This window comes from Cavia porcellus, unplaced genomic scaffold, assembly GCF_034190915.1.
Source record: "Cavia porcellus strain 051 isolate PalLab524CR breed Dunkin Hartley unplaced genomic scaffold, mCavPor4.1 scaffold_1, whole genome shotgun sequence".
In the NCBI taxonomy this organism is placed as follows: Eukaryota; Metazoa; Chordata; class Mammalia; order Rodentia; family Caviidae; genus Cavia; species Cavia porcellus.
The window spans coordinates 111,881,631-111,909,506 of NW_026947484.1; the positions used below are offsets into that span (position 1 = coordinate 111,881,631).

The following is a 27,876-nucleotide window of genomic DNA, read 5'->3' on the forward strand; positions in this document are numbered from 1 at the left end:
TGCGTCCCCCAGACAAAGTTAGTCATTTCCTGTTCTGTGTCATACCCCGTATTTTAAGTAAATACTGTTTTGTAATTAATCCGTCTGTATGTCACTTCTTCCCACCTCCACCCTTGCCTCCAAGGGAGTTCTTCAGGAGTTGGAACCAAGTCCAATTTATTTTTGTCTGCCTTCAGCCTAGTGACAAGTGGGTGAATCATGTGTTGCCCAAAGATGAAGGGACTTGCCCAGAGTAATAGTCCTGCTATGTGAGTGGCTTTCGTAATCCCGTCTCATACTTGTCATTCACGTGCTGCCAGAAATGTTTTCAAGTTATTTAAACACTTGCTAAAGAGTTAGGACTCAGTTTTCCCACTGTGTACCTCTAGACTGGTTCATTTATGAAACAGTGATGACAATGTTATTGTTACCAGTCCTGCTGTAGCATTTTAGAGATCACATGAACTGATACTTTGAAAACTTTAAAACTGATAAAGCCCTTTCTGTAAGCATGGATATTGCTGTCATTCTGGTCTGTTTTTAATTACATGTGACATACAGAACATTTCAGTCTTTGTCACATTAGCTTTTGATTAGCTCTCATCTTTGCCAGTTCACAGATAAGAACTGAAGCCGAGCAGGATCAGATATTTCAGTCATAGTTCACAAGTGACCGAAAGAAGACGGAAACCTATCCAAGTCCCTTGCGTCTTGTCCAGTGCAGCCATCAGAACAGTCTCCCTCAGGATGCAGCTGCTCTTCTGATGTCCTGGGGCTGCTGAAGGCCCTAGAGTAGGCCCAAGAGGGACATAGTTTTGTGAGCTATGAGACCTGGCACGTCTAGCAATTTTATGTGTGTGAATAGGGCCTAGTCAGAGTTTTTGTGTTTTTTGCAACATGCCTGGACATTGAGAGCTGTATAATGTAAAGTGGACAGTGTATTTCAAAGTGGCCAGCCACCATCTGCCGTTTTAACCTTTTGTAGCCCTGTGTGGATTGTGGGTCCCAGCAGGAGGGGCTCGCCTCAGGCTTGCTTTGTCTCCATGGGGAGTTTCTTACTGTGACTCTCAGAGGAAATGAAGGCTGATAAATCCAGCTGCTGCTTCCTGTTCCTATAATTCTGAGATTTATTTTTTTAAAGAGTAGAATGCTTTATTTTTAAACCAGTGGAAAATACCCTCAACCTGTTTCTTGTTAGTATTTCCTTGAAAACTAGATGTACTGGAGCTTTAAAGAGTATTGTGTGAGAGAGAAACTCCCATGGTGCTGCCCTGGATGCCTGGGCTTTCTCTTTTTTTGTTGTTTTTGTTTTGTTTTTGTTTTCAACAACAGGATGAAAATCAATTAAGGAAGATTTGACTGGGCAGACAGCTCTATGTTAGGTTGACGACAGTACTGATTTAGGGGAGAACTGTAATTTGTCTGTGGTATTACTATCTCTCAGGCCATGCTTGTGCAATTCAGGTCTGGTTTTTTTAGTTTTTTTGTTTTGTTTTGTTTTGTTTTTCTGCTTGTGAATGTGTCATTAGTGAAGAAAGACCAGAGCCTATCAAGAAACACACTGTGCCTCACCATTATTTACAGAAAGTAGTCATTAGGTATAGACTACTAGGAAGTAGCTTGGTGGGTTTGCTTATATTACCAGTGACTAGCTGAAAGTATTAGGTAGAAAGTTTTCTCTAATGCCGTATCTTTTTTTAATTTTCTAATTTAAGAGACCGAATGTGATTCTGACAGTACATCTTTTCAGAAGCACTAAAGGAAGTTTATTTGAAAAAATGGGATTAAAAGAATATAGTAAATATACCAAATCTCTTTACCCCTCCTTTGTAGAGTCATAAATAGTAACTAAGGTACTACTCTGTTCACAGAGAGTAACCAGTACATATTTTGTATATATGAACTGGCTGGCCTCTGAGTTATTTATTCTTGAGAATAAGATTGTAGTTACAGTTTTTATTAGATGAATTATGAGTAAAAAGGAAATCTTCATAACCTAAATGTAAGGAAGGACTTAAACGGAATTATTTGCCCTGACCTTTTTTACCACGCCTTCTGGTGAAGTAAAAATTTGAAATTACCACACCCATTGGAGGCCGTTTTTATCCATGTGGTGTTGTGGGTCTCCCCGATTGTAATTTCATCCTGCCATCCTTGCCATCTTCATGCTGCAACAGTTTCTCCACTGTAACGTGACGTTGCTATTGTGCCTTTGTCTCTCAGCAGCTTGTAAGGATGACATTAAAATCTGTGGAAATGCTTTTTAAACACTGAAGTGATGAAAAGACAAGCAATACTGTCATCAAATAGCAATTAGGTGGTAACTTGTGGTTTCATGTTTTAGACTTTGATCTTAGTGTTTGGTGTAGCAATTTGTCTGTTTCATTAAGGGTTTCTTCTAATGATATGTAAGTTTTTGGAACCTAACTTGAGCTAACCACTAACTTATCACAAGCTGAAGGGGGGCAGCTGTGGGCTTGGTGGCGTTGATCAGATCTGGATTTGCACATGTATTAGACATGCAGTCTTGGTCAAAATCCTCAAACTTTCTAAACCCGTTTCCTCCCAGTAAAACTGGAGCCATAATGCTGCTGTTCATGGTGGACATGACATTTAATGAACACAGATGTGAAAGTGCTTGGTTCCTCAGTGGGAATTGTTTTCTCCCTGGCTGCTGCTGCAGTACAGCCTCAGTGTCAGATGGTAAAACACAGCTCAAAACCTGCCACGTGAAGTCTCCAGCAACAGGTAGTACCTCATCTCCTTACCTCATCTTTTCCCCTTCGTAGTGTAGCCAAGGAACCGAGAGCTAAATTAGTGTGCTTAGGTCACTGGCACTCTCCTTAGGAATAATAAACATTTCTTTCCCACCTTCTTCCTTTTGGTGTGTTCTGACTTGAGTTCTTCCTAGGGAGTTTTGGGAGTAAGAAAGTCCGGCACCTTTTGCTTTACTTGACCATACACAGAGCTATTCATTCATGTGGCCCTGTGGTGTATGCTGGGAATTGGGGCAGGGACAGGAGTAGGGCAGGTGGGAAGTGTTAAGTTATATGGTTGTGGGATCATTTTTGCAGAGGCACCTTGTTTTCCTTTAAAGTTTCCCAAAAAGGACTCTTTAAAGTTTTATGGCTGGATGAGTCAGTTGTTCTTTAGCAAGGTTAATATTTATCAGCTAACTAAAGGGAAGGGCCAAACATTTTATGTCCAAGCTGTTTAACAACTTCCATAGCAATTGGGATTCCTCAATCTTTATACCTACTAATTCCTGTACTAGGTTACAGTACATGTGTGGTTTAACTTTGTGTGCAAACTCAGAAAAAAATCTGTGCACTTTCTCACTGTTTTGAATTTCTTCCTGCTCCTTACCCATCCTAAAAATTGTATTTTCCATCAACTCTGCCTTCATCCACTCTTGCCTTTGTCCCATTCCTTCCTTTTTTCCCAGGTAAGTTTTCAGAAGGGAATGTTCAATTTCTCACTCACTATTTGCCCCCCATGAGCCAGAATTCTTCCCTGAAAGTACCCCACTGACTCTCACCTTGATTCAATGCAGATCCAACACTCAGCTGTAGTCATAACTTCTAAGACTCCCCTGTACCGTATGCTGCTGCATGTTACCACTCTTTCCAAAGTGTTCGTTTGCTTTGGCTCCTAGGCCAGCCTTCTCTTTCTAGTTTCGTCCTTCTTTTGTCTAGGCTGAGTCCTTTCCTTCCACCTATTCCCTTAGTGTTAGCCAGAACTGGCCCTTTTATTCTTTTCTATCGTTGGAGGATCTCATATTCCGTGTACAAATTACTTATAAATCTAAATCCTTCTCTTTGCATTCAGGTTACCTTGTTCTCTCTGGTTAAATTTATTACACCAATCTTAGGTAATAAACAGAACTGAATTTGCCTGGAAATGCTCTTAATTACAGTTTCTCATTCATTTCCCTGCTCCCCGCTTGTTTCCAGTCCCATTTCCACACACTTGGTACGGTTCATTTGGTTTTTTGTTTTGTTTCATTTGTTTAGACAGCATCTCACTATATAGCCCAGGCTAGCCTTAAATTTGATCCCCCTGCCTTAGCCTCCTGAGTGGTGGGATTACAGTCTAAAGTGGATCAATGATCTCATTACCCATATATTAAAACCCTTCAAAGATTCCTTATTGCCCAATTCTGATTCAGATCTGACAGTGTCATCATATTGTCTCTGAATCCTATTCCTGAAAAAAATCATGCTCCTGCATCCTTTAATTCCCAAAAGTTCCCTGCCCGCCCCTCTCCCATCATTTTGTGCTCTGGAGTATGCAGATGAGACCCATCTCCATCCTCCGTCCTGGCTTCCATGAGACTCAGGTGGCTTCCTTGTTTACCTGTCTCTGAAACTCCAGGTTCCTTCCTTTTCTTTGAGACAGCCCACATTAATGAAGGTTGTTTTGTTTGGTTTTGTTTGTTGAAATAACCTGAAAAGAAAATCCTGTCCTTAATTGTCTAGGTCATTTTGTCTCTGACAGGACTTACTCTATTAACATGTATTATTTTAATGATTTTATATTACCTTATTATTTTGATAACAAATTATAAAAATGTTATTTCTAAATTTTGTTGAATTATTTTATTCATACAAAACACTTTTCTTTCACTCTAAGCTCCTCAGTAGTTTTTGAAGAAATAGTTGCCGTTATAGATAAGGATTGACTAAAAGAGGGTGTTACCCAAAAAGGCAAAAGAAAGGTCAAGTCTGAACCTAGACTTTATGGAGATTACCAGGACACTGAATTTGAAACTCTTGACTCCCATTGGTCCTGCCTGTACACGTGGTCATAGCTGATTGCAAAAGACCATAAGGTGCACCCAGCTAAATTGGGTGGTGGTCATGGCAGGTGTGTGTTACCAAAAAATTCTCTATGATGAATGTGATCATTATGTACATCTAAAATGCACCAATAAAATTAATTTTTAAAAAAGTAACCTGGGAAAAAGTGAGATGGGGCAAGTGATTGTTTTCTTTCCTTTTTTGCTTTTCTTCAAACCCATTTGAAACCGCCTTTAAAGTTTCAGCAGCTGCTGAATTGAGGTAAAGGGTTTCACTGCTTTTTTTTTTCCTTTCTCCCTGCTTCCAGAAAACTGGTATGCAGAGTTAAACTAGAAGTTTGTAGCTTTTAACCTACCAATACATTTGGGATAAAAATTGGTAGTATCAGATACACAAGAGTGTGTTGTACATAGACTTGTAGAAGGAAATTTTCTTCTACACTTTTTGTCTGTTTCATTACGCATACTTCATATTCAGTGATCTTGATGTCCTTTTCAAAATATTTTCTGACAGGTAATATTGATTGCATGCTTTCTCAGTGCAATAATTATCTTTTTCTTTAGCATCATGTGTTCTTCATTCTTGGGATTATGTGTATAAATAAGAATCATCTCGTGGGGCTGGGGATTTAGCTCAGCGGCATAAGCGCCTGCCTTGCAAGCAGGCAGTCGTGAGTTCAATTCCTGGTACCGATAAAAAGGAAAAAGACAAAAAAAAAAAAAATAGAATAACAAATAAGAATCATCTCCCAGTGTGTTGCATAATTTACATTAATTCCCTGGCTAGTGTTTCCTAGCATCCTAGTAACAGGTTGAATGTGTGCTTGCTGAGATACATTTTGTGAGGTCTAGTATGGGTAAGATAAATTACCCTCAACCACAAATTTTCAGTATGTAGTGTTTGAGGTGAATTAATGAATGAATGAAATTACCTTTAATCTTAAATATTTCTTAGCATTAGTAACTTCTAACTGTGGCCAGGTTGAGGGTTTGGCTTAGTGGCATAAGTGCCTGCCTGGTAAGCATGAGATCATAAGTTCGATCCCCAGTACCAGAAAAAAAAAAAAGAAAGAAAATGTCATAACTGTGACTATTACAACTTCAGTAGTTTATATAATTTGGAGAGAGGGAAATGACCACAAAAAGCTTGCAGTTATTGTTTCAGAACTGCTTAGAAACAAGATTAAACAAATTGAATTTTAAAACACACAACCTTCTTTGTTTTATCAAATCTTTTTAAATGGCAAAAAGGTCATATTTAGCTAAGTTTACCAATTTATCCCAATTCTAAAAGTAAGGCTTCGTGTTACTTTAAAAAGCCAGCTCCTTGGAGGAATTTTAAGTTAACTTGGAGATGTTTCCTGAGGTCAATAACGAATTTCACTATGACGAGATTATACTGTCAAAGATTTTATATGATTTTTTTAAGGGTCTTGGTTGTCCTTAAAGTTTGCATTACAGTTGTGGTACCTTGTTCATAATTCTTTCCATGATCCTTGTTGCAAACTAATGGATAAGAACCAAATCAAATTCAGCAGTTAGGTTCAACATTGCCCTTATGGGGAAGTTTGATTGGGTACCACTGTATTTGACTTGTACCTTTACTCACTTAAACTCTCTCACTATTAGTTTTCTTGATTTTTTTTCTACTCTCTCTTTTTCTCACCCACATTCTGCCTTCAAGAGCCTTTGTTTTGTACTCTCCATCGCCCCCATGTTCCCAATCCTAGGTTCTCCCCAGTCTGTCTGGACATCCAAGCCTATTTTAGGGAGTGGTTGGCATGGGAACGATGTATGTGCTTTGTCACAGTGGTGTCTTCATTGCATGTCATTGATGAGGAGGAGGCCTGAGTTTACATGGTGATAGGAAGCATCATTTGTGTTCCATTTGACAGATGAACTGCTCAGAGATAGAGATAGGATGAAATCTTAGGCACGCTAACACCTTAATCCATATTCTTACCTATTCAGCTCCTCACCTAAAATTGAAATTCTATTTCAAGTTAGCTCAATAAAAGAGATACTAGGTTGTTTGTGTATAAATTATACCATTTGTTGACTATCTTGTATGTTGATTATCTTGTATTGGTTTTGTTCCAATACAGTGGTTACAAATCTATGGCATGAATATTACTGTTTTTCTTTTAAGACAAAAGTTATTAACGTATGAGTTGGTTTCTTCTAACTAAAACCTCAGTATTGAGCTTTAATTGTAGTGTTGGCATTTTGCTATAAATAAGTGGGGTTGGGGGTACAGTTTGGCACTTGTCCTAAGGGTTTTGCCATCACTGTAATACTGTCATCCTATGTCTTTTCACAACATGACCCTCACTATTACAATACTTCTTGGCCATTGTTTACTTATAAAATGTAAGCTCCTTTTAACATTGATCCAAAGAAAACCTCACAAAGAGTAAAACTATGCTACTTTTTCCCATCTCCTGAAAACAAATAATGAAGATTTTTTTGTCTTTTTGTTTACTGGTGTCTATTTGAATTATTCCAGAAACTACATGCTGTTATTAATCATAGGCTTTGTAGGATTCTTAACTGGTGCCCTTTTGATTATAACATGTATGTGTTTTCTAAATATACATAAAGGCAAAAATAAATATTTTGAGTTTTTAAAGTATGTTTTGCAGATTTATTGCAGTAATCAGTCACTTGTATCTTAATAACAGTATGATAATATTTTTCAGACCTAAGCTTATAGAGTTCATGATATAATTCTTATCCAAGCATGTGAGGGCTTATTATTTTTATTTATTATATATAGTCTTCCTACTTATAAAGGGACTTGAAAGGCTTGTGGGAAAATTCATTAATAAAATCATGTAAATCATAGTGGAAGAACAAGAGTAGAACAATGAAATGGAGATTAAAGAAACCTGGGATCACATTTGACACCTTATCCTCACCATCAGTCATTATAAAGTCCTGATGTTATTTATTTGGAAGCGAGTTAGCTTTTGTGTGCAACTTGTTTCCTCTGCAGCCTGGTTGTATCTTCTTCATGTCTCCTTTGCCTTACATCTTCTCTCACAAACCTGTACAGGAAGCTCAGAGTAATCTTTTCATAAAGAGACACAAATCTAATTTCCACCCACCTGCATGCAGCTAAAAACACATCGGTGACTTCCCACTCTCTTAGTGTGAGTGTGATGAGATCTAACTCAGCTTCCAGGGCCTGCAGCATCTCACAGCGTGCGCTCACTCCCTAAGCTTCCCGCAGTACCAGAACTCTGTATTCTGCGCTCCCATTTCTGTGTTGCCTTTGTGTGTTCAAGGCCAGCCTTCCCCAACACTTTTTCTTCACACTCACTGCACCCACAACTTCCTCAGAAACACGCCCTCCATCTTGCTGACTGCAGGAAACCCCACACTGTCTACTTTGATATTTCTGTGCAACCAAGGGAAGGGTCTGGACTTTCTGAAATTTTGTAAACATTAAAGAAACTGTCTTTAAGAAAAAGAACAAAAATGAGAGATGGGTAAGTAGTACGAGGCCTTTTGAAAGAGCCTGGGTGAAAATGGAGTTCTGCCTTTTATGCTTCTTTCATGCATGGTGTATCAGCAACTGCTCTTCCTCTCTTGGTAGCTCTTCACAGTAGGCAGCTTCATTCATATATGCTGTGGATGAATATTTCCTTCACCTACATGCTGCACTGTGGGAGAGAAGAAATATGTCTGATGCTGCTCACCAAGTTTCTCCAGGAATTTGCTTAATGTTTACATCTGAGTGTACAGTACTGTATTGAATGGAGCAATAAATGACTAAGTGAATAATTAAGTGAAGACTTAGATGAAAGGCAAAAGCTTGTAACACCTATATAAAATGTGGATGAATTTCACAGAAGCCAAAGCCAAACAGAGAACATCTGTGTTTCAAGGCTCTTTGTATCAGTTCATCATGAAACGTAAACTCAGTACCAAGTAGTAAAGATGGAATTTTATAGGATTTCTTATAGAAAACATTTAATTCAGGACAGTGAATAATAACATAGATTTTACCGGGTGCTTACCATGTGGCAGGCAGTCGTGTGATACTTGGACACAGTGTCCTGCTTTGTTTATTGACTACAATACACTGTGCACACAGTCAGATAGGACACGCCAATAACTCAGGGTCACCTTCCAACAGAATCCCTGCCCCTTTGCCAGCCTGTTATAAAGGGCAGAAAACCCTATGATGAATAAGGAGGACGCCTGAGGCTTTGGCAGCCTCATAAACTCAAGGACACCCTCCCCTTCTCCAGAGCTCCTGCCTCCTTGGTCTTTCACATCACCAGTTGTGTGCTAAGGCAGTCTTGCTTGCCTCTGCCCTGGAGATCATGCCAGCTTATCACCTCCCTCCCATCAGGAGAGTGATCTAGTGGAGATATGCCTACGCTTACTTTTGTCTATTTTCTATATTAAAATACTTCATTATGAGCCAAACTGCCCACACATGGCCTATTAGAATGAGCTCCAGAATAACTTCTTACAAAGAGCTATAATGTGTTGTCATATGGGATGGTGAGAATGCCTGTCAAAGCTGATCATCTTTACTTTGGCATAATTAATAGTGGCCTTTTCTTGCAGATGGCATTTGGTTCAGATTTAGTGCCTTCAAAGAGCTCTCCTCAAATGCTATTGTAGGTCTTCCTGATTCATTCTGCTAACAAACCTTTAAGTGCCTCTGTTTTGCTGCACCCTGGAGACAAGCAGATGAAAGAAACTCGCCTCCCATTAGGGAAAGAATTCAGACCACTTGGAAAAGGAGTGAGGAAGCCAGACCTGAGAAGTGCAAGTGTTTCAAACAACCATTATCGGACACTGCATTAATTTCTATTCATAATAGCTTCATTCTCCATACCAAGGAGCTTTTCAATTAAGTAAGCTACCTATCAAAAGGTTACAATTTGTATTATTATCTAACTTCTTACTGGGGTAGGGCACACTGAAGTTTGAACAATTCTCAGCTTTTTGTTTTTGTTTTGAGTCAGAATCCTGCAAAGTCACTGTGTTGCCCAGGCTGGGCTGAAACTTAGAATCTTCCTGCCTCAGTGCCCTAGAGTGCTGGAATTACCTGTCTATGCCACCAAGCCAAGTTTTATCTTTTCATGGTTAGTAGGATAAGTGCTTGGTCAAGGTACTCAGGTGCATTCTTACCATACACACAAGGAATAAAGACTAGTGGACTCTCCGCTGTCTCTATCCGGATCAGAGATGTGTGGGCCAGTGATTAGCTGGGTGGTCTGTCCCAGAGACAACTGGAAGAGATTGCGGCAAGCTTGTGGTTCCATGAAAAGCTGCTTAGGGTTTCAGGGAGCTACAAAGTCCCATTTTCCTTAGCCCCCTGTTTCAGGCGAATGCCATACATACTGCAGAATAACCAAGATGAGTAAACAGAAAAAGGAAATTGTGAATTTGGGATTAAGGGCTCTGTTTTACAGATGGAAAGAAGAGAATTTAAAAATGCAAACATAACTACCCTTAGAAACCTCCTTGGGCCAGCCAGATGTGGGTGTATACACCTGTCATCCTGGCTATTGATTCTGGTCATTTATGCCTATCCTGGGCAATTTACCAAATTAGGAGACTCCTATCTCAGAATTTAAAAGAGGTAGAGACTGTATCTCATTACAAAGAAAAGAAATCTCTCTGGCTGCTTAAAACTAAATGAGGATAGGATTGTAAAAGTTTGACTCACTCAGCTTGGCATGGCTTTCCTTCAAGCCTTTGTTAAAGTCCATCAGCTCCTCTAGTTTCCCTTAAGGGCCGGTCCAGTTGTCACCATTATGCCTGTTCATTTGGTTTTCTCTAAGATGCTTTCATGTTAAAAGCATACTTTTAAACTGTTCCCTTATTTAATCCCCAGAACCTAGATCTAGCACAAAGAGAGTACTCTAGATACTTGCTCCTTTAAATCATGTTTCTTGGAGAAGGTGTCAAAAGTGGAGCACATAGGAGCTGAAGTATTTGTGAACTTCTGTTGTCTTGATTTCTTAGTTAAGGAAATGCTAGTGATAGAGGAACACTAGAGTTTTGTGAAATAAAATGGGGAAGCATTGAGTTGGGGGTCGCCTTTGTATTGTTCCATGAGTAAAATTTCTCAAAGAGTTTGGCTTTCAGAACTGAGAGCAGAAACAACAAGCAAGAAAATCACAGCACTATCTTAATACATTTTTGGTAATTCTTAAGATAGCTTGCCTTAGATCTGTTAACATATATTAAAAATTTTTTCCTTGGCTTTGAAGCAGAATTTCTCTGTGGATAGTAGTACTCTAAAAGAAACCCTAAAAGAGGTACTGAGATGTTCTTTGTGTAAAGATCTTAAATTTCACAAGTTCTGAACTTTGTATAGTCCTCTTCTTTCAGGTGTTAAATGGATTTATTTAAAAGATGTTAGTGATTAACAAGATGGGTGGATTTTGCCTATTGTGAAATTTGATAATAGTATGTTTTTTATAAGAAACTTTAATCAGGATGTTTTCCCCACATAAAAAATTGTTTTAGTTATTTTCAAGATCCCGTAATAATAATGAGGGAAACTTTTTTTTCCTCTGTACTGAAGACTGAACTTTGAGACCTCATGCTGAGCTATATCCCCAGATCTTTTGGGTTTTTGTTTTTCTTCCTTCCTGTAAAATGGCCTGGCTGTGCTCAAATTCGTGATGATCTTACTTCAGCCTCCCAAAGAGCTGAGATTATAGGCATGTGCCAGCATACTTGTTTAAAGTATAATTTCTTACAAACTTTTGAGAAAGTGACCCTAATGAGACATGTTTAAAGTGTCTTTCATAACAGTAGTATCTGTTACTGCTAACAGTTACGTAAAACCAGAGACTGTTGGAAAAAATGATTCATGCCTTCTTAACCATTTTGGAGCCGAAGCATTAGTTATTTTCTCTAATACTATGAAGTTTTGATACCTGACTTAGGTGTATATGGGTCTGCACATACATGCACATATGTGTTTGCATGTGCTTTTAGTGTTGAGGTGGGCCATCTGTAGTAATGGTGTAGTTTATCAGCTCTTTATAAACTTCCAGTTCGTCATCCTTGGACTTATTTCAGTGAAGGATTTCAGAGTTTAACCCTCACAAGTCTCTTGGATATTCTCCCTTTGCCTTGTTTGACTAAAAAGAGGATTATTTTTCCACAGAATCTAGAGGTAGAAAAATGAAAATTGGTATTTGATTGGGTAGGAAGATCATTGTCTATGTGAAAAAGTAAGTATTAGATTGATTTACTTTTTCATACATTAAACTCTTTAAATACCATTCAAAGCCCTAATAAGCATATTAAAGACCTCTGTGTCTAGCTAGACCCAATTTAAACTTTTTAAGTGATCATATACAATATTTCAGGATTACATACTAGTTCAGAATTCAAGGAATTGTTGCAATAATTTTTGAATGCCAGGTTTGTAGTTTTGTGGATTTTTTTTTTTTTTTTTTGCATTCCAATTCAGTAGATGCCTTTGGGGAGGGGGCATTTTGTGCCAGACATCCACAAACTGAGTGTTTCTAACACATTTACCCTGAGGGGTTATAAGACAGAATTGATAGATGAAGCATGGATGCTCAAAGAGGAGTAAGTAAAATTCTAAAGATTTTTTTCAGAACCAAGTGACTGTAACAAAATAACATCATACAATCATTTTTAAAACATGCAACTTAAAATGTAGTCTAGTATGAATAGCACAGTAGGCTACAGCTTATATCTATTTTGAGTATCCTGTTTCTGTTGATAGTAAAACAAAGATTGAGGGTTTCTACATTTTAACAGCTTTATTGAAATAAAATTCATATGCCATACAGTTTACCCACTCAAAGTGTACAATTCAGTGCTCTTTTAGTATCTCTGCCTCTTAATTTTTAACTTGATGTTGGTGTACGTGTGTGTGCGCGCACACACGCATATTTGCAGTAATGGAGTAGTGGAGCCAGGGGCATTCTACCACTGAGCTACATCCTCAGCCTATTTTAGTTTTTGAGACAGGAGCTTCCTAAATTGCCAGGCTCAAAGTTGCAGTTCTCTTGCCTCAACTTCCCCAAGTGTTGGGATTACAGGCATGTGCTACCTAGTCTCACTGATTCATTAATTTTTGAACCTGGCTTATAGGTTACCAGATTACTTTTGACCATATAGTTGAATAAAACAACAGGAAGTGAGTCATAAGCATGAAAAAATTTAGATTGGATCCCTGTTAATTTTCGTTTCAACTTCTGTTACTTTAAAAAAAAAATAATTTTTTTTTTTGGCTTCATCTTTGTCTAGCCAAAGTCCAGTGACCTCCTTCTTTCAAAAAGTTCTGGTACAAAAAAAAAATTTCTTGATTTAAGTCCTTTGCAGTAGATATACTATGTATTAAAGGGGAGCCCAAAGAATATATGCAATTAATACTTACTAAAAGAGCCTTACTCAGGCAACACACACACACACACACACACACACTCACACACACACATTTCCTGATAACCATTTATAGCCAGTCTGAGTTCTGATTTACTGAGATCAGAACTCAAGATACCAGGATTCAGGGAGCCAAGTGCAAATCTTCTCTCTCATTGACTTGACTTCTCATTAAAAAGTCACCTGAGAACTGCAGTGTTACTTAATACACTGTATTATATGAATATATATGTAATGTAGCACACACACATACATACACACTCAGTATATGAAAGTTGTGTTTCACAGTGCTATTGTATCTTTATTTCAGTTAGTGGTTGAAACCACTTCCTGAGAGGAAGGTCAAATGTTGTTCATTATATTAGAATTTGGTGAATAAAATTGGGTAAAAGGCATATCATTGGTTCAAGTCCTGTGTTTGAGGTGCAAGCTAGTTAGTGGCCAGTATTCCAGGAAAGCACTGATTTCCTGCCTTGTGGCCGGAGTACCTTGGTGTCATCCATTCTTTGCTTACCTTAAGGTGCAATACCTGTACAGGGCTATACCAGACTAATACTGGGAAAAAGCTGGCTTGAGCAGAGGGACCTGCTCTCCCTAGATTACAAAGGACTGAATCTGACATAAAAAGAAGCTACAATACAATGGAGAAACTTGGCAGCATGCAGAAGCTCCAACTGGTAAAGGCTGGATGTACACAAATGGAGCGATTGTGGGACATTGCCTGAATCTCATAGAACTTCATAGACTGCTCTAGCTTGCTGACGGGCTGTGACAAATAAAGAAATAGGTTTACAAAGTTAAGCTGTGGAAGCCAAATAATTAGTGGAGTCCAGGATTTAAAATCCCATCTAAGGCTGAGGCATAGGTTCTTTGCCACCTCTTATTTACCATGAATTGCAGCACTTTATATAGTTTGTGAACTGCTTTCCTATATAACCTCTCAGTAAATTCTTATTACAGCATCGATTTAGGTATTCTTATAGCTCAATAGTACAAAGCTTAGAAGCTTAAATGACCTTTCTGACCAAACTAAGTGAGAGTTAACCGAATCTCTTCTTGTGGACCACTGTCTGTGTTGTTAGCCTAGGGCTGACTGCTGAAGGAGGTAATTTCTCTCTCTTGTCCTTGGCTTTAGGGAGACAGTGATAAAGTTGTGTAATCACCACTGCTTCTAAGGCGGTCTTTCAGGATACTCACTGAGAAGTCAGGGACATCGCCAACCGTGTGCCAGGCACTGTGGAGTCAGGGGCAGCTGGGCAGAGATAATATAAATAATCCTTGCCCACAGGGGCTCCCAGTTTACTGGGGATAGTAACAGGGAAAGGTTAAGAAAATTACTCTGACCTAGTGACTATGAAGCACAGGAGAGTCTCAGGGCAAGGCGGCCTAAGTCTGCCTAGGGTAATTGGGAGGACTTTACTGAGTGCTGATTCTTAAATTGAGACAAGAAGGAGCAGGGAGAACATTGGAGCAGGTGGGGAACAGTTTTGACCCAAGAAATATAAATGCAAAGGTGCAGAGACATGACAGAAATTACATGTTAGAAAAACTACCAATAATTTTAATGTTTTGCCGCATTTCATTTTTCCATTCTCCTACTGATAAGCATTGGATAGCTTCCACTTTATGTGCCATTGCAAGCATTGTTATATATGTTTGTTCTAAATATATACCGAGCACCTATAGCATATGCATATATTTGATTTTGGGAGATACTATCAAAATGTTTCCCAGTGTGGCTATGCAGATTCACAACTCCCACACTAATGTTCAAGTTTCAGTTGCTCCTGCATCCTCACCAACACCTATCTCTTTAATTGTGGGAATTCTGATGGATTTATAATATTATATAACAATTTTAAAAATAGAGCCTGGGCCCAGGGTTTGGCTCAGAGGCACAAGCACCTGCCTAGCAAGTGAATTCAGTCCCCAGTACCCAAAACAAACAAACAAACAAATAAACAAATAAATACAAAAAATGGAGCCATTCCTTTATCTTCAAAGCCTAAAACTCTAAACTTGTCACCTGTTTATTTCCCCCCCTTTTTTTTTTTTTTTTTTTGGTACCAGAGATTGAACTCATGACCTCTCGCTTGCCAGGCAGGCACTTACTTATGCCACTGAGCTAAATCTTCAGCCCTTTACCTGTTTATTTCCAAGAATGCAAAAGCAAGGAATTGCATCAGATGTAAAGCTCTAAAACAGTACTTGGTGTGTGGAAGGAAAATAGCAAACAATTTAATTGAAATAACTAGGATTGGGAGCAATTAACTGTTAGATAATATGATAGGAATTTGCAGGAAAGATAGTTCTTGAGCTGAGAATTAAAGAGTAAGAGTTCACAGAAAGAAAAAAGAGAAATGGGCTAGGTGACTTGCAGGAACATGAAAACATTGGTGGGGTGATTCAGTAGACAGTATGCTGGAAAAGAATTTAGAGTTGTTGCATGCTCTTTTGAAGTTAATTGGCTTTATTACCCTTGCTGGAAAGGTATGGAACAAAGTGAAATTATAGTACTGTGTTGCTCTGTTCTCTGCCACTACCTTTTCATTCATTCATTATCCTCTGAGAATACAATCAGCTTCTTTCTCCTGGAATCAAAGCATGTCCTGAGTATAAGGTGCATGAAAACCACCACTGAAGCTTTAACACCTTCAAAATATCACCACTTTAAAAAAACCCCAGAGATTATTTGCTGTGTGGGTCTCAGTTTTTTATGTAGGGCCATGGTGTACAGTTCTATTTTTACATGGCCCAGGTTGCTTTGTGGTAGCAATTCATTTTATAAAATGTACTAATTAGTGAGTGTCTTGGAATGTTTGTGCTGCCAAGGGTGATAATCAAGCTCTCATACATTCTTTTCATTGATGGAGCACCTCCTATGTGTTTGGCATTGAAAGAAAGAGGACCATGGTCTCTGGCTTATTTTATGAAGCTTGTGGGAAACCATATAAGCAAACCCCATGTGATGACTGTAACAGTCAGAAGTAGAGAGACCTGGGCTGGGGATTTAGCTCAGTGGCATAAATGCCTGCCTGGCAAGCACAAAGTTGTGAGTTTGATCCCCAGTACCAAAAAAAAAAAAGAGAGAGAGAGAGAAGTAGAGAGTGTGCCAGGACATTGGAGGAGCATCTCACTCAGACTGGAGGATGGGAAAGCTTCCTGGAAAAGGCAACAGAAACCAGATAGTCTGGTGAAAGCAATGTAAAGGAAGTATTGAAAAAACAGAGAGAGAGTGGCTGACAACAAGGGAGAATGGCTTTTTGGAGGTATTAGTAGTTACCAAGATAAAACATAAGCCATGAGAAAGGTTTGTTAAAGGACCTTGTGTTGGTTAGCTTTTCTATTTCTGGAACTCTTTCTTAGCTTGTCACCAAATGCCCTGCGTGCCCTGAGTGAGGTTTGGTCTTGTTTCAGTCTTCTTTCTTTCTGTATACCCATTTCTCCCTTTTGGAATGGGAATGTTTAACTTGCACCATTTTAAGTTGGATGAATCTGATTTTCTTTTTGGTTTGTGCAGGGACTCACACCTAAGAATTTGCCTTAAGCCTCTGATGAACTTTTAAGCAGTGCTGGATCCTTTAAGACTTAAGCAACTTTTGGATATGGATGAATATATTTTGCGTAATGATAGACATGGACCTTTGGGGACTAGGGACAGAGGTCTGTTTAGAGGTGGGGCTTTTGAAGGAGACTGGGTCATGGTAGTATTTTACCTCTCAGTGATTAATCTAGTGATGAGTTTATAGCTGAGTATGCCATTGGGAGGTTAGACCCAGTTGGAGGAGATAGTCACTGGGACTGTGCCTTTGGAGGGTGTATCTGGGGGCACTTCCTGCACTGTCTGCGTTCTGAGCAGATTTCTTTCATAAGCTCTTCACTGTGCTTTTCCTACATTGGGTCAGCTGATCAGGTTTTGAAACTATGAATCAAAATAAATTTATCTTGTAAGTTGAGAGTCTCAGGTACACTATCTTGTCCAAGCAAAAGAGCAGTGTGTTAGGTTGTTTCTTTTTTATATATATAAATCCTGGATAGCAAACATTTCATTCTTAGCCCTACAGTCAGAGAATGTGATTTTTAGCAAATTTCACAAATTATAAGAAAATTTAGTAATTTATTTGTTTGAAGTTCTCAGGCTTGTGTGTACCCAGTTAAGATTCTTCGTTTACAAAACCAGCGCTCCCTAGGTTGATATTACAGTGGAGTAATTATATTTTGTTAAGAAGTAATAATTGCACATACTTTTTACAGTACAAGTTATATTAGTGGGTGTCAGGGGGAAGAAAAAGATGGTCTTGCTTTCAGAAACTTAATTTGAGAGAAAGAAATAAATCAACAGAAATCCCCAAATTCTAACTCTCCATTTTGTCATTTAAAAAGGACTGTAATAATTGGCGATAGCATATTTGCTGAAACCAGAGTTAGCATTAGACATCTTCTCAACACAGACAGCAGGCAGCTCTTACATAAAATGGTTAAAATCAATTTTTCATCCTTTATTTTTAAAAAATGCATTCCTAAAACTTTGAGTACTTGCCTTCCTTGTATGTGTTTGTGTGTGTGTGTGTGTGTGTGTGTGTGTGTGTGTGCGCACCTGCCTTTTTATAATACAGAATAGTGATATTCATTTGGAGGAAACTGGTACATGCATATAAAACACATCTTGATGATCTTTATTTCTTTACGTCTCTCTTCCTTCCCACCCCTGCCTTCTTTAGCTCTAAAGAGTTTACCTTCTAGTTGGCTGTCATTGCTCCTTTATATTATTCCTTCATTTATATTTTAGTCTCCTTGAGAAAACACGTGAATTTAACTCTTTTGGACTTTCTGAGTCTGCCTTTTTGTGTCTGAATTTGTTTAACATGATGGTCTCAGGTTTCATCCATTTGCTTGCAAATAGCATGAGTTCATTTTCCTTTGTGACTGAATAATAATCCATTATATATACATAACACATTTTCTTTTATCCATTTATGCATGTATTAATGGGCGTCTTGGCTGTTTCCAGAGTTCACTATTGTGAATTGTGCTGGAATACACATAAATATGCATGTATCACAATACATAGATATCGAAGTATTTGTTGTTAATTGGTTCCAGTAGTAGGTGTTGTCAGTACCAAAAAGTAAGAACCAAACAGATTGCTTTGGCTGGAGAGGGTAGTAAGTTATGAGGCCATGGACCCCGGGAAGTTCTAGTTTGAGTACCAAGTACCAAACAAATGAACACTGAGGGGTGAGGTGCAAGGGGAATTTGCACCAAAACCCTTGAATACCAAATTTGATAAGTTTCAAAGCAGCCCAGTACCAACATTTGACTGTGGTGTGTGGTGTCTTTTAATTCTTTCAGGAGTGTACCCTGGATAGATATAGCTGGGTCAAATGGTATTTTTCGTTGTAGTTTTTGAGGAACCCCCATACTGATTTCCTGTGACTGTATTATTTTGCATTCCTACCAACAGTGTAGAAGTCTTCCTCTTCCTGCCTCTCAGATTGCTTCCCAGCATATTTGTGTGTGTGTGTGTGTGTGTGTGTGTACATGTGCACACACACAGGTACTTGCTTCGCCATAGCCATTCTGACTGGGATAGGATGAAATCTCATAGTAATTTTGATTTGCATTTCCCTAATGGTCAAAGATGTCAAGCATTTTCACATACTTACTATCCATTTATACTTCTTCTGAGAAGTATTATTCAGTTTATTTCCTACCTTTTTTTGCATGCATCATTTGTTTAGGGTTTTGTTGCTCACTTGTTTTTTGTGTTCCTTATATGTTCTGGATTTTGTTCTTTTATTGGAACAGTAGCTACCAAAATTTTTCTCCAGTTCTGTAAATTATCTTCTCACTGTTGTTTTCTTTTTGTGCAGAAACTTTTTAATATGGTGTAATCCCATTTTTTGATTCATGATACTATTTTCTGTGTTATTGTTGTTCTAATCAGAAAGTCTACCTGTATGCCTATGGCTTTAAGTGTTTCCCTATGTTATCTTCCAACGGTTTGAAACTTTTCTGTTCTTGTCTCGAGGTCTTTGATCCATTTTGTAGGAGAGTGAGAGATAGGAATCCAGTATGAATCTTCTACAAATGGCTATCCAGTTTTTCCAGCACTATTTGTTAAAGAGGTTGCTTTTTCTCCTATGCATGTTTTTGGTCCCTTTGTCAAAAACCAGGTGCCAACAAGTACATGGTGTTGTTTTGCTTGATTCCATTGGTTTACATGTTTCTTTTCCTACCACTACCATATTGTTTTGTTACTATAGCTTTTTAATATAATTGGAAATCTAGTATTGTGAAACTCCCATCTTTACTCTTTGTTCAGGATAGCTTCAGCTATTCTGGGTCCTATATTTGAGGATTGCTTTTTCTAGTTCTGTGAAGGATGTTGATATTTTAATAGGGATTTCCCTGACTCTATAGATTACTTTTGGAAATATTACCATTTTAACAAAATTATTCCTCCCAATATAAGAGCAAGTGATGTCTTTCAATTTTCTAGTGACCTCTTCAGGTTTTTTTTGAAACAGGTTCTCACTATGCAGTTCATGCTGGCCTTGGACTCACTTTGTAGCCCAGACTGATCTCCAATTCACAGCAGTCCTCCTGCCTCAGCTTCCCAAGTGGTAGGATTACAGGCATACACCATGTCCAGTAGTTTTCTTGTTTTAGAATTTTGTCATTTTCTTTTCTTTTCTTTTTTTTTTTTAGAATTTTGTCATTTTCATTATACAGGTTTTTTTTACCTACTTATGTTAATCTCTCGGTATTTAGTGTTTTTCTTAAAAGCCATTGTGAATGGAATTGTTTTCCTGATTTTTTTTCTAGGTAGATTCATTATTGGTATGTACAAATACTATTGATTTTCATATTGTAATCTTACATCCTACTGTTTTGCTTGTTATCATTTCATATCAGTTTTTTAAAGAAATAATTGTATTTTTAAATATCAGAATCCAATAACCTCTTGAAAAAGCAAAGATATGATACTGTTTTTTCAAAAAATTGGACCTTCCAAATTTGAGAAGATAAACATTTGGCTTATATATGTGATTATAGAAGCCCACTTTCCTTACTTGAAACTGTTAAACATTGTATTTTTCTTGGTTATTTTTCAGAATGATTGTCCTTGTAATTTATTACTTTAACTACTGTACTGTCAAGCTGCCAGCCAAACACGAATGTTGACCATATTGTCCAGTGTCTTGTCACAGGGACTCCTTTCATTGCTGCTGGGGTCACCTGCTTTGATAGAAATCAAATATCTTACTGGTCATAACTTATTCGGCAGTAACGTCACTGATTATTTCACGCCCACTTGGGTCTTTGGCCTGCTATTCATTCCACATTCTTTCTAAAGGTTCTGGATCAAAGGCCAGAGTTTCAGATGTGTATATATATTGATCAACTCCCTGTATATATATTGTATATCTAAGAATTCTTAGATTATAGACTCTAGTTTCAGCTGCCTGTGGGACTCTTTTAAGAAGAGTGTAAGAACTAGCATATATAGCTGAAAAGTATGCTAACAGTCTTACAGTCATTACATAATTTAAATTCCTAGCAATTCTTAGAAAGTGTTATCTGTATTGTACATATAGGAAGCACAAACCTTCAAGAATCATACCTTAGGAGAATGGTATTAGACTCAGTCTGAAGTACTGTATTAAGAGTTTAACAATACACACAAACTGTTCAATGTTGACTTACATAAAAAATTAACTTCATAAGGTCTTAAATAAACGACTCATGCTGGAAGAATAAAAGGGAAGTAGACGGAAGGGGGAAAAATAGAATTGGAATGTGTTATGTACATGTAGCTATTCCCTACAGTGAAGGTAATCATTTTGAACTGCAAACATGTACTAATAAAAATGAAAAAAAAAAAGAAAAAGAAAAAAGGAATCATGTCACACTCCCACCCCAAAACTTCAGTCTTGACCTTGAATTAATCCAGTTCACAGTGAATGCCATCCTGCTCTCCTGTCTTCCTTCTAGATCCAGTACTGTTTTAGTCACTTTCCTCATTGCTGAAACAAAGCCCACAGCTTAAGAGGAGAGATTGATTTTGATTTAGGGTTTCAGAAGTTTCAGTCCATGATTGGGAGGCTTAGCCACAGACATAGGATGGCAGAGAAAGGGTAGCGTGGAAGAAAGCTCACATCGCGGTGGCCAGGAAGCGCATCAGGCCCCCAATGACCTCCTCTTCCAACTAGTCCCACCTCCTCACAGTACATCAGCCCATCGACACTATCACCCTGAGTATCCTTTGGGAGATGTCCCAGTTCTAAACCATAACCATCAGATTTTCTATAGCCTGCCATTACTTCTTACCTAGAATTCTTAATCTTTCCCTGTGAAGAAAAAAAAAAACAAAACAAAACTACTGTACTAAAAACAAGTGACCATTTCCCTCATATATATTTCTTTTATTTATTTATTTATTTATTTATTTATTTATTATCATACCTATCTTAAACAAAAAGGTAGGACCTGAATGAGAAGACTTTAGTTTGGGGCAGGCAAAAGTTCCAAGCTGCACTTGCAGCTCCGTAATAATGTTTTGATTTCTTGTTTTCTAGGAATGTTTACCCTCGCAGAAGTTGCTTCACTTAATGACATTCAGCCAACTTACCGAATCCTGAAACCATGGTGGGACGTGTTTATGGATTACCTGGCTGTTGTTATGTTGATGGTAGCCATCTTTGCGGGAACCATGCAACTTACCAAAGATCAGGTGGTCTGCTTGCCAGTGTTGCCGTCTCCTGTAAGTTCAAAGGCACATACGCCACCAGGAAATACTGATGTCACCACTGATGTCCCGAAGATGGAAGCAGCCACTAACCAAGACCAAGACGGGCGGATAACAAATGACATTTCCTTCGGTACATCTGCTGTGACACCTGACATACCTCTCAGAGCCACATATCCTCACCCAGATTCCACAGCTCCAAATCAGGAGGCAAAGAAAGAGAAGAAAGATCCAACAGGGCGAAAAACAAACTTGGATTTTCAGCAATATGTATTTATTAATCAGATGTGTTACCATCTGGCCCTTCCGTGGTATTCTAAATACTTTCCATACCTTGCTCTTATCCATACTATTATTCTCATGGTCAGCAGCAACTTTTGGTTCAAATATCCCAAAACATGTTCAAAAGTAGAACATTTTGTTTCAATATTAGGAAAGTGTTTTGAATCTCCTTGGACTACTAAAGCATTGTCTGAGACGGCATGTGAAGATTCAGAGGAAAACAAACAGAGAATAACAGGTGCCCAGACTCTACCAAAGCATGTATCCACCAGCAGTGATGAGGGGAGCCCCAGCGCCAGTACCCCAATGATCAACAAAACTGGCTTCAAGTTCTCAGCTGAAAAGCCTGTTATTGAAGTTCCTAGCATGACCATCTTGGACAAAAAAGATGGGGAACAGGCTAAAGCCCTGTTTGAGAAAGTGAGGAAGTTCCGTGCCCATGTAGAAGACAGTGACTTAATCTATAAACTCTATGTGGTCCAAACAGTTATCAAAACAGCCAAGTTCATTTTCATTCTCTGCTACACTGCAAACTTTGTCAACGCTATCAGCTTCGAGCACGTCTGCAAACCCAAAGTCGAGCACCTGACTGGCTATGAAGTGTTTGAGTGCACCCACAACATGGCCTACATGTTGAAAAAGCTTCTCATCAGTTATATTTCCATTATTTGTGTTTATGGTTTTATCTGCCTCTACACTCTGTTCTGGTTATTCAGGATACCTTTGAAGGAATACTCTTTTGAGAAAGTCAGAGAAGAGAGCAGTTTCAGTGACATTCCCGATGTAAAAAATGACTTTGCGTTCCTCCTACATATGGTAGACCAGTACGACCAGCTGTATTCCAAGCGTTTTGGTGTATTCTTGTCGGAAGTCAGTGAAAACAAACTTAGGGAAATTAGTTTAAACCACGAGTGGACATTTGAAAAACTCAGGCAGCACGTGTCACGCAATGCCCAGGACAAGCAGGAGCTGCACCTGTTCATGTTGTCAGGAGTTCCCGATGCTGTCTTTGACCTCACAGACCTGGATGTGCTAAAACTTGAACTGATTCCAGAAGCTAAAATTCCCGCTAAGATTTCTCAAATGACTAACCTCCAAGAGCTCCACCTCTGCCACTGCCCAGCAAAAGTTGAACAGACTGCTTTTAGCTTTCTTCGCGATCACTTGAGATGCCTTCACGTGAAGTTCACCGATGTGGCTGAAATTCCTGCCTGGGTGTATCTGCTCAAAAACCTTCGAGAGTTGTACTTGATAGGCAATTTGAACTCAGAAAACAATAAGATGATAGGACTCGAATCCCTCCGAGAATTGCGGCACCTTAAGATTCTCCATGTGAAGAGCAATTTGACCAAAGTTCCCTCCAACATTACAGATGTGGCTCCACATCTTACAAAGTTAGTCATTCATAATGACGGCACTAAACTCTTGGTACTGAACAGCCTTAAAAAAATGATGAATGTCGCTGAGCTGGAACTGCAGAACTGTGAACTAGAGAGAATCCCACATGCTATTTTCAGCCTCTCTAATTTACAAGAACTGGATTTAAAGTCAAATAACATACGCACAATTGAGGAGATCATCAGTTTCCAGCATTTAAAACGACTGACTTGTTTAAAATTGTGGCATAATAAAATTGTCACCATTCCTCCCTCCATTACCCATGTCAAAAATTTGGAGTCTCTTTATTTCTCCAACAACAAGCTCGAATCCTTACCAGTGGCAGTGTTTAGTTTACAGAAACTCAGATGCTTAGATGTAAGCTACAATAACATTTCAATGATTCCAATAGAAATAGGATTGCTTCAGAACCTGCAGCATTTGCATATCACTGGGAACAAAGTGGACATTTTGCCAAAACAATTGTTTAAATGTGTGAAGTTGAGGACTTTGAATCTGGGGCAAAACTGCATCACCTCCCTCCCAGAAAAAATTGGTCAGCTCTCTCAGCTCACTCAGCTGGAGCTGAAGGGAAACTGCTTGGACCGCTTGCCAGCCCAGCTGGGCCTGTGTCGAATGCTCAAGAAAAGTGGGCTTGTTGTGGAAGATCACCTTTTTGACACCCTGCCACTAGAAGTCAAAGAAGCATTGAACCAAGACATAAATCTTCCCTTTGCGAATGGGATTTAAACTGAGATAATACATGCACATCCCTGTGCAGGAACAACTTCCTAGATTGCAAATGCTCACGTACAAGTTATTGCAAGATAATGCATTTTAGGAGTAGATACATCTTTTAAAATAAAACACAGAGGGGATGCATAGAAGGCTGATAGAAGACATAATTGAATGTTCATGTTTGTAGTGTTTGAAGTCATTCATTTCCATATCTTTTTTTCTTTCTTTTCCTTTTTTTTTTTTTTCTTCCTTTCTATATACATTTTCTTTTTCTCCTGGGGAAAGGAAAGGAAAAATTATAATCACTAATATTGGTTCTTTTTAAATTGTTTGTAACTTGGATGCTGCCGCTACTGAATGTTTACAAATTGCTTGCCTGCTAAAGTAAATGATTAAATTGACTTTTTCTTACTATATTATCTTTTCTGAGATGTCATGATTTACTTTGCTTAACTGGTCCAATATTACTTTAGCTTAAATCACTAAAGAAGACACATCAACTTCTAACTTACAGATTTAGATTTGCTGCAATATTGATTTCTTTCCTGTTTTATTTAAAGCATCTCAAATGAGCACATTTTACAGTGTTGGACAAGTGCTGCTGCTTGTCCGATGAGAATCCCATTTTGTAAATCTTCACATTCTGGAAGGCCTTAAATACAGTAAAAACATTTAGATTGCTCATTTTTTGTTTTTCTTATTAAATAATAAGGAAAAGTAAAATAGCACATCTTAAAATAGTAGTTTTTCCCCATAGGCTGGAGTTCTGATTATATGGTACACTTTTGTATCAATACTCGAGGGTTGCCAATAAATAAAAAACATTTTTTAAAAATAAATTAATTATGACCAAAATACTTTTTTAGTGATTTTGTGATTCACAGTGTGTTGGTATCACCACTGAGAAGCTAACACAAAATCATAGCAAGTATCACTTAATTTCCTGCTGTTTTCATGGTGATGGTAAAAAAAAATTGTACAGTTCAGTGAATTGGAAAAAATCTTAACTTCTCCTATTCATTTTAGTGACAAGCTGTATTTCCTGTGTTTGTCTACAGCTTGAAGAGATAGGGAGGGGCCGGCAGAGTATACTTTTTAGATTATGGTTTTCTTTTCTTACAAACCAGATCTAAGTCAGTCTCAGAAAAATTAAAATCCTTGTCCCCAATTTAAATATGACCTGACGAGTATATCACAGGCCTTATGTAGGAGTTTGTTTTCAAAAGAAGAGATCTGTTTGGCTCCCTGGATGACCAAGTAAAGTCTTTCTACACCAGTGGACATCCTCCTGTACTCCCAACACAGCTCAAAGGACTATGCATGAACTGTGGAAAGAAGGACACATTTCCTTGCTCTCCCCGCAAAAGTTCAATTCTTGGAAGTACTGGCCTGTGGCCAGTGTAGGTGAATCTTTGTAAATGCTTTGAGAAGTGTTGTCACTGGTAGAAAAGGCTTCTGGGGCTGGAGGCTTAGTTCAGCAGCACAATTGCCTTCCTGGCAAGTTCAAGTTCGTGAGTTCGACCTCTGGTACCAAAAAAAGAAAAAAGGCTTCTGTCACTGTCAACTAAAATAAGAATGGACTCCAGCTCTAGCCGCCTGGTTTTCCTTCCCTTCCTAAAAGGTTTTTGAGGTTGGAAACTAGCTTTATATTAAACTCTGTGTTTGGAAAAGCCAGTATAGGAGTGGTGAATTTGGGGTACAAGTAAATCCTCTCCCATGTGTACATCTTCCAGTTCTCTGAGCATTCTTTAATGTATTCACTAGTATGGCTTCTGTGCCTCTTCTCGCCCAGCCAGTGCAAGGAGCTGGAGAGGTGTTGGAGTAAGTCACAAGCCCCAGCTGCGTGGAGCTTCATAGCAAGGTCAGGGATATACAAATAATGGGAATAATTTGCAGTAATATAGAAAGTGAATGAATAATGATTAGAGTGGGGTAAATTGAGGCAAAGAGGAGCTTCAGGGAAGTTTGCACCTAAAACTGCCTATCAGCACTTACTCCCGGACATTGCCCTCCCATCAGCAACATGGGCCACTGTTCTCCCTGCTGAGTAACGCCAACACCTGAAACTGGCACAGCACCTTTAGGAAGGATGACACTTTGTCTTAATTCTGAGGTCAACAGGCAAGATCTGTTGATCTTTGCTCTTAAATCACTTAGGTCACTTTATTAGGAAGCTGGGCATAAGCTCTGGTACAGCACGTTGTTGTAAGCCTTAGACCCTAGGTTCAATCCCCAGCATCAAAAGTAATTTTTTAAATCACTATGCAAGTATGGTTGGCATATAAAAAGCCATACGTATCAAGAATGTATACGTTTTAATGAGTTGCCTGTCTCAGAAAACAAGTGCACGTTTTTGAAGGAAAGAAGTGGCAAGAGTGCCATAGCTCACATTGCTTTTCAGAGAAGACATCCTAAAAAGGCTGGAATCTGCATTACTCCCAAAAGCTTGGCTACAGGCAGCTCTGCCCATAAGAACCTGGTTTTTAATCAGTAGTTGGAGTTCAGTCACTTATAACTGATTGGTGTTGGATGCCTTCAAATGATGTCTTCCCAGTTTGTTTCCTTTATCAGCCCTCTATAATGTCCTCGAATTCTGAAAAGTTCATGGTCCATTGATTTAAATGCCTCATTCAGTGCACTGTTGGCAAGTAGCAGTATGCTAAAAGAGGTTTCCTGAGAAACTGATTCATGTAATAGTCTTGAAACATTCCGGGTCCTAGAGCCTCAGCCCAAAACAGCTGAGGGAATTGCAGATTCAAGTAGTTTTTCAACTCGTGTGTCCTCACAAGTTGGTGTTGGTATCACAAGTACCAGGCCTGGCCAAAACACAAGTTAGAATGTACCAGTTCGGTGTAATAGTATTTTCATCTCTGCTAAAGTCCCTTGGACACCCATTTTTAAAATACTTATGTATTCCATGTTTCGATGAGACCACAAAATCTGAGAGAATCTGGTTTTATCATGGCTGTTTGACATTTTTTCACTAGAGTTCAGCCAGGTTGGCAGGAGACTGGTTTTTTCAAAGGTTTGGAGTAATGAACTGGTCTTTACAGGGACCCCATTCTTGGTAGCAGAAATTTAGCAATTTGTTAATAAGAAGAATATATTCTGTATAACTCCTGGCTACTAGGTCTTAACTTGACATTTTTCTTGTGTAAGATGAGGTCTTACTGGTCCCTACATCCGCTAGAAACCAGACTCTCCAAGTTGCTAATAGCCGCAAACTCGAAAGTGCCCTTGACCAATGCCTAAGAGTTCTTTCTATTCACCTTGTTGAATAAAAGCCAGAATACTTTCCTCCTTTTCAAAGATTTCTGGCAGTGCTTACGTAAGTAATTCATTCCAATAAAATGGTCCCTTTATTAACTGAATCCCTAAACAAAGACTGTACTAACAAAAAGCCCCTTTCATGAAGAAAGAAAGGAGGGTATGAAAAGAACAAACCCCTGGAAACAAGTTCCCAAATTTCCTCTAACTTGTGACTGCAACACAAAGTGACTCCATCTGGTCCAGGCCAGCTGTGGCTCTCTGGGGACAAGGGCAGCAGGAA

At 38.6% G+C, this 27,876-nt stretch overlaps 1 protein-coding gene and 1 pseudogene across 2 annotated transcripts in view; both read left to right on the forward strand.

The window, feature by feature from the left end:
- Positions 1-21,078, forward strand: part of LOC134477062 (small nuclear ribonucleoprotein G-like) — an 83,674-nt pseudogene extending 62,596 nt beyond the window's left edge.
- The window catches only part of Lrrc8d (leucine rich repeat containing 8 VRAC subunit D), a 114,068-nt gene extending 89,326 nt beyond the window's left edge, over positions 1-24,742 (forward strand). For both annotated transcript variants that reach the window (XM_013143067.3, XM_003479154.5), the window contains exon 2: positions 21,760-24,742. In XM_013143067.3, coding sequence (XP_012998521.1) covers positions 21,762-24,338 — 2,577 coding nt within the window. In that variant the 5' untranslated portion in view covers positions 21,760-21,761 and the 3' untranslated portion in view covers positions 24,339-24,742. The remainder of the gene's footprint in view (positions 1-21,759) is intronic.
- The last annotated feature ends 3,134 nt before the right edge of the window (positions 24,743-27,876 follow it).